Source organism: Ranitomeya variabilis, chromosome 1 (assembly GCF_051348905.1).
Source record: "Ranitomeya variabilis isolate aRanVar5 chromosome 1, aRanVar5.hap1, whole genome shotgun sequence".
Lineage (NCBI taxonomy): Eukaryota > Metazoa > Chordata > Amphibia > Anura > Dendrobatidae > Ranitomeya > Ranitomeya variabilis.
The window spans coordinates 846,371,128-846,378,764 of record NC_135232.1 but is presented as its reverse complement, the minus strand read 5'-3'; the positions used below and the strand labels follow the sequence as shown (position 1 = coordinate 846,378,764).

Genomic DNA, 7,637 nt, shown 5'->3' with positions numbered 1-7,637 from the left:
TTGAATTATGTCTGCATTCCTCAAATAGCAGAGGCATAGGTGTGCTCTCTGTAATTTGTTCCGTCGCGCAATGTGCTACTCAACGTATTCTCTTGACTGCTAGTGTAGCTTTTAGCTTGAAAAATCTATGACTTAAATTGTCACTTTTCTTAAAATAGTAGTCTTTATAGACAATGATAAGGTGATGTTATGGAGAATAAATACAAATTATAAGTGCTTCTTATGTGATAGAACTTGGAACATTTTGAAAACGTAGAGTAACAGTTGATAATATTGTCTGTACATTCAACGAAAGAGATAAATTGCAAAAGCACCAGCATTTAACTATTGTGATCTGTCCACAGAAGTATTCAAAATGAAGCTTATTCTTGTATGGATCTGTCTAATTTCAGAAACCTTTCAATTTCCAGTAAGTACATATAATGCTGTATGTTTTAATTGAGATGACAAAAAATATATCTACACATTACAGTGCCAATAAAGCACCACGCAGGTATAAACATTTCATATTTTATCTCTTAAAGTGGTTTTCCCACAAACAAAGTATATTTTAATTAATAGATTTTGGAATAATAATAATAATTTCCACAATTGGATGTGTTTAAAAAAATATTCCTGTGCTCAGATAATCTTATAAATGTGCCCCTGCTGTGTACTGTGTAATGTCTGTGTCTGACCGTACAGGAACATGGTCTGATCATAGCACAGCTCCTGGGCAGGGGAGGAAGGAAAGGAGTATACATGCATTACAGCAGGGGATCACAGCTGATTCTTTCTGTGAGGTAAAACATTTCACTGCCTGTTTATAAATAATATTTTACCTCACAGAATGAATCAGCTGTGATCCCCTCCTGTTCTGTCTGTATACTTTTCTCCTTCCTCCCCTGCCCAGGAGATGAGGTATAATCAGACCATGTTCCTGCACAGTCAGACACAGCCATTACACAGTACACAGCATAGACACATTTATAGGATTATTTCAGTATAGGAACATTTTTTCTAAGCACATTTAATTGTGAAGTTTGCTTTTATTCCAAGGTCTGTTGATTAAAATATATAGTACTTATGTTCGTGGTACAACCCCTTTAAGTCTAAGTAGGAAAGCATGTTGGCTCAGAGGTTAGCACTAAAACTTTGCAGCATTGGGGTCCTAAGTTCAAATCTCACCAAAGACAACCTGCAATGTTCTCCCCATGTTTGCATTGGCTTCCTTCAGGTTCTCTGGTTTTCTTCCATACTCTATAGACAAACTGATTGGGAATCTACATTATGAGTCTCAAAGCACAGTTATAATGATGTCTGCAAAGTGCTGATGAATATGATGGTGTTATATAATCTAAGCATAATTAATCAGTAAGTTTTCATGAAGAGCATTTTGTGCTTTTTTTATGTGGAAAAAGATACAGTGTATTCCAGTTTGAGTAAAGAGTATGGGATTTAACATTTCGCAACGTCTCAATTTCTCTTGCAGTAAATGATTGTTTTTTGCAGACATGACTGAGAAGTCCAAATATCGCAGAGTCAAATTGCATATACATGATTTGCATTTCCACAGCAGAAAACACACACAAAACCCATGTAATCCGAACATGACCTGATCTTTGTTTTTTGGTTTTCCTTACTCCATTTTCAAACATTACTTTATGTCATATTTATGAGATCAGCTGTCCTATGTCATACAGTTGTGACCTAAGTGTAGGCAAAGTATTCTAAGTATCATTGATATAGAGTCATGGCAGAAAGTGTTGGCACCCTTGAAATTGTTCCAAAAAATTCCGTCCGACCTATTTTTCGGGTTTTGTGTGAAATTATGCCCAATTTGTCTTTTCTTTGGTTTTTTTTGTGTTGTTCAACTACACACAAAGGAAACAAACATGTGTATAATAAAACGCGTAATTGCAATCATTTTCTGAGCGAAATTCTTCATTTTCTGGAACAATTTCAAGGGTGTCAAATCTGTCGGCCATGACTGTATTTCATCTGCCGCTGAATGAAAATGCAAGAAAGAGCAAGGTTTGCTTTAGATAGGTCTAGGACAATGATTCACCTTCTATTATTATTATTATTATTATTAATAATAATTGGGACAATTATAAAATATTTAGGCTGGGTTTACACAAACTGGAATCATGTGACCTGTGTACAGTATGTGGCAATGGATAAAATTATACAAATGGAAAATCTGCAATATGTCTTCAAATCTTCCCTGATTTTTTTGAATGGTTTTTATGAAATTATATTCACAACAATCTTTCCAATTGCCGCTGCGGATTTTCTTTTCTGAATCCACAACTAATCTACAACGAATCCACTGTGTGTAAACCCACCTACAAGTATTGTCAGGATAATTCACCAATATCTTCCGATAACATGTCTCCTTTGCTTTGTCATTTTTTAAACCTAAAGACCCAGTCTCCTGATGTCGATGATACCACAGCTTGCTGTGCCCAAAACCCAAAAGTAAGCCTTGCACGTAGCTATGACAAAATGTAGATTGGCAAAAGCTACCAATTAACGTCCAAGTTTCAATTTCCCAAATGTTATTTTTTTACATCTGTATTTGTGTACTTGCTTTCATCATTGTTCTGTCAGTGTTTTTTTTTATACATGTTCAGCTTTTCGTAAGGCCAGATTCAGACTACAATGCATGTACTGAGCACGGATTTCCCGAGCCAAACTTCCAGTTTCATATTTGTTTATGAAGATGTAAAATCGGGTTGAGAGATCCAAAGTCAGTCCACGCATTGCTGTCCGAATACGGATCACATAACACACCCATCTGAACCCAGCCTTAGGAAGATAGTGATATAAATAGCTTTTTATGGCACGTCAATCATCATGTTAATCATACCGCTACATACCTCTGCAGATGCTGAAGGTATAGATATAGAAGGATGGTAAAGCTGGTGCTACATATGAGATCTCACAAGAATAAGAGCAGGTATATCGGTTCAATCTGCCAGTGATCTGCAGATAAATAACCACCCGTTGACAAAGAAGTTTTGCAGAGAAAACTTTTTTATCCAGCTAAAAAAAAATGATTTCAACTAGATCCCTTTTTTTAACATTGAAGTCTATGGAAAACAGATTCATTAATTATCGATCTGGTAATCTCTCTTTTGTTAAGGATTGATTTTTTTGCTTACCGGATCAGTTTTAAATGAAAGAGAAAGGATGGCTATTTAACGGATGTGTTTTCTGTAGACTTCAATGTATAAAAAATTGTGTTTGCACAACTTTTTTTGTTAATGGATTAATGCTGGATCTGTTCTAATGGATGATGAGCGGATACATGAAAAGTCTAAAAAGGATACACTATACAAAATATCAGATAAACAAAATATTTAAGCTTTAGGCCAGATATTAAAGGGAACCCGTCAGGTCCAGAAATGTGATTTACCTTTGGAAATAGTGGTAATTTTTGGGTAAATAGTGTTTAAATCCTGTATAGCCAGCTTACTGGAGAAGTGGCCGCAGGGAGAAAACCAAGTTTTATTCCCCCTGCAGCTGCTCACTTCCAGTTATTTACTACATAGTGAGCACGCTGTGTGTGTCAGATTATAATGTTCCTTTTAAGAATAATTAAAAAGCATGTGTCCTTCAATAATATCAATGAGGTTTCACATTGATAAATACTCTCACATAAAATAATACCTTCCATGGGACCCTCTAGAGATGTATAAGATAGCAAATAAGAGAATGTAAGTATACCCAAAGTACAGTACTAACAGCAAGTGAATGCAATAATAATAAACCAATACAATACAACCAAATCAAAGGGTCCCAAGGCATGTAAGGTAAAGGGCCCGTTATCCGACACAATGCCCCACAAGCAGGAACACAATAAATACATTCCTTTATATTCCCTCTCACTAATATGACCTACAGCACTTCAACCTGCACTTTGTGAACAAATACTGTAGTTATGTTCTTATATATTAATTTCCATTGAATCTTTGAACTATGCTTAATTCTTTCCTTTATGTTTTTTTTTTATTTTTTTTGGTGGGGGGATTTCATCCTGATTTTTAGCTAATTTACCAAGGTCATGATTCCAACAGTGGCATAAATGTCTATGTATTTGAATTTCTACCAGAAAATAAAGAAGCCAAGGTAATTCTGTATTAGGATTTTTCAAGCAAATGGGAAATGCTGTTTGTGTTCTGCTTTGCACAGTGATAATTTTCAAGAGAACATTTACTAATATAACATTACATAATAATATTAATAACATTTTATAATAAATCAGAGCAGTAGCCGGGGATCGGTTATAGATAAATGTACACAGAGTAAAAAAGTGACAAGAGGAAGTGCAGCCATACTGATTATCACTGTTGTATTAGAATGTTCTATTGATTTACAAAGTTAAAGTTTTTTTTTTTCTGAGAAGCTAATTCAAAACTGACAGCCGATATGGCTTTGTTCTTCCTTTTGTCACTTTTGACAGATAGGCAACTGTAATAATGCTTAATTTAACTATTTAACTAACATACAATTTTATATTTACAGTGGGTGGAAATTATCTTGAATAAATATTATTTTAAAGTGTTATATAAATGGTATACCATCACTTTCTGATCAGTTGAGGTCCAACCATTACCTCCATTGATCTTTAGAATAATATTGCTTCGGATTTGCACTGCCTCAGCTTTAAAATATTCCCTGTACTTTGGCAATGCAAGGGATTGTGGCGAGGCCCCCGTAAAGTGAACATAACTGTTCTGAGAATCCCTGTACTGGGAATTACAGGTAACACCCGTACAATGTAAAAAAGGGAATAGGAAGTGTTAAATTAGCATTGTCATACCTTTAATGTCAGGATAAGTAGAAGTCCCAGCAGTTGGACACCCATTGATCAGAAAGTGATGACATATTCCAGTAATACACTGCAGATTGTCATACTTCTTCTGCCTTTCCCCCAAATAGAACTTTGGGCAGCCTTTTAAGAACTTGTATTTTTACCTATATTTTGTGTTTCATATGGTCTAATTGAAGGACAGAGTTGAAGACACAACTATGAAGAATGACTATCAAAGTAACCGAAATTCTCCCATAAATACAGAAAATAAAGATATCAATGAAGATACAATCATTCCGACCAATAAACCTGCAAGCATGTATGACAAGAAACAGATGCCAGAAACAAACACTGGAACCAGAGACAACACCCATATGCCTGGTTTAAAGTTTAGTACAGTAGGAGCAACTCAAAATGACATTGAAATGCATGAAAACACAAGTCTACTCTCTAACACTACACATGGACTTCAGACAGGAGCGTCTCACATTAACAAGATGCAGAAGACCAGTGGACATAGTAATCAAGATGATCACTATGTTACTGAAAGTAGTGCACTTTTTGACTTTCCAAGTAATAAAAACTCTCCTAAAACTACAGAGAATGTAGAAACATATACGGAGACTGGTACCAGAGACTATAACAGCACACCTGATGTAAAGTTTGATACCATTACAAGTGCAGTAAATTTAGCTCAAAATGATATTGAGATGTATGAAGATAGGGATCTAGTTGCCAATATCACAAAGGGACTTCAGACAGGAATATCACACAGTAAAGAAGTGAAAATAAATGAATATAGCAATGGAGATGATTACTTTGGTACTGAAGGTAGTACCCTTCTTGACACTCCAGTCTACAATAACACAGATATGGGTAATCAAGGAACAAACACAGATGTTCTGCCAAAAATGAATGACTCTAGTAATAATATAGGATGCTTTGAATCTGATGGGCAATGCAAGTATCCACCCAAAGTGAAGGACGATATTTTTGTGACACAGCCCCCAACACAAAAGGACTTGTTCTATACAAAAAGCAGTATGGATAGACCTGATAGAACAAAGGAGGAGAAAAATACCATGAACCGAAAAGTCAAATCAAACAAAAAAACAACCAAAAAACCCAAAATAAACAAGCATAAAGGTGCAAAACAAACTAGAAACAAATTTCAATACAGCAGTGGAAAAAGACACAAGACTGGTGGCAAGCGACACAACTACAGACAAAGTTCATCAGAAAGTAGAAGTGACAGTAGTCAAGAATTCGATTAACTGAATCATTAAAATTAAAAAGTGCTAGGAAGCAGTTCTTCTATTGTTGAACACGTCATTAATTATGTTTTGTTTTTCAGCTAAGTATTTTTTCTGGTAATTTACATGTAAGAAAAGTCAGTTCAGTGGCAAAACGAAAATTCAATGGGTTCCATGGCAAAATTCTAAATTTGGACCAATCCCCCCCTCCACATACACACACAGATGCACACACACAAGCATGTTAGTCCGTTGCGTGCACATTAGTAGCATAGAGTCTGTGTTAGCCCCTGATTACAAAATAGTAAAATGGCATCTCTACAGCAGCATTTATGCCCCAATACAAGTGTTACATATATCAGGAAATAAATGCTACATATTGCGAAAATGTAGCAATATCTTTGTTTTTATGATATTGTGGTGATATTTCCCGAGGTGGCCCCATACATCAATAATGTAATAATGTTCCCTATGTGACCCCAAACATTAACATCTTTCCCCATGTAGCCCCATACATTAACAATGTCCTCCATGTGGCTCCCGTATAATAACAATGTGATTATACATGGCCCCCACACATCAATAATGTCCCTCAATGTCAATACCATAAGGCAAAGTCTCCCGTGTAGTCCTCATATAGAAATAATATCATAATAATATAACAGTATCCTTTATTTAAAGAAGGAATCACATCTAGATTTTTTATTGAATGTGCATGTATGTGCATGTAATGTAGCGTGAGTGTATTAATATACCGTACTCACCTACCGCTGCTTTCTCCGGTGTCCAGCGCCGTTCTGCCCTGCTTCTCAGTGCAGACTCTCAGGGTCACACTGCGCTCTGTGTGTGTGTGACCCGGAAGTGGCTTTTACAATGTAAGCCTATGGACAGTCAGAATGAGACTGCATAGACTTACATTGTAAAAGAGGCTTCTGGCACAGAGTGAGCCAGTTAGTAGCAATTGCGGTGATGTCAGAAGCGAAACAAAGATAAAGCAGCGGTAGATGGGTATATTAATACACTCTACATTACATGCATATACACACACATTTAATAAAAAAATATACATGGGACTGCTTCTTTTAAGCACATATGCCTCAAAAAGAAGTGGAGTTAATTAATCAATTAAAAAAAGTGATATTAATTTGACTTACCATATGTTTATTTATATGTCTTATATGTATAACACTTCCATTTTATTCAAGAATAATAGAAAAAGATAAAAAAGCACAGTTACATGCAGTCAGATCAGCCAGTGGACATCTAGAAGCAACATGTTTCGACCTGTAACAAGGCCTTAAACCCTTAGTGATGGAGCCAATTTGCAGCTTAAAGGGAACCTGTCACCTGAATTTGGCGGGACTGGTTTTGGGTCATATGGGCGGGGTTTTCGGGTGTTTGATTCACCCTTTCCTTACCCACTGGCTGCATGCTTGCCGCAATATTGGATTGAAGTTCATTCTCTGTCCTCCGGAGTACACGCCTGCGCAAGGGTTAAAAGTTGACCAGCGATTTATCATTTTTACAGCAAAATTTACAAAACCATTTTTTTTAGGGACCATCTCACATTTAAAGTCACTTTGAGG

At 36.0% G+C, this 7,637-nt stretch overlaps 1 protein-coding gene across 1 annotated transcript; it reads left to right on the top strand.

The window, feature by feature from the left end:
• The first annotated feature begins 347 nt into the window (after positions 1 to 347).
• LOC143773858 (uncharacterized) lies at positions 348 to 7,020 on the top strand. Its single transcript, XM_077261198.1, has 4 exons — positions 348 to 409; positions 2,407 to 2,460; positions 4,033 to 4,113; positions 4,996 to 7,020. The coding sequence occupies exons 1-4, from the start codon at positions 356 to 358 to the stop codon at positions 6,070 to 6,072; spliced, it is 1,266 nt and encodes a 421-aa protein (XP_077117313.1). The 5' UTR covers positions 348 to 355; the 3' UTR covers positions 6,073 to 7,020.
• The last annotated feature ends 617 nt before the right edge of the window (positions 7,021 to 7,637 follow it).

Bases quoted from the DNA above. Each gene is read 5' to 3' on its own strand.
- LOC143773858 (XM_077261198.1), top strand. From the start codon at position 356: ATGAAGCTTATTCTTGTATGGATCTGTCTAATTTCAGAAACCTTTCAA. The intron at 410-2,406 runs GTAAGTACATAT...TTAAACCTAAAG, and splicing joins CAGAAACCTTTCAATTTCCA to ACCCAGTCTCCTGATGTCGA. The intron at 4,114-4,995 runs GTAATTCTGTAT...GTCTAATTGAAG, and splicing joins CAGAAAATAAAGAAGCCAAG to GACAGAGTTGAAGACACAAC.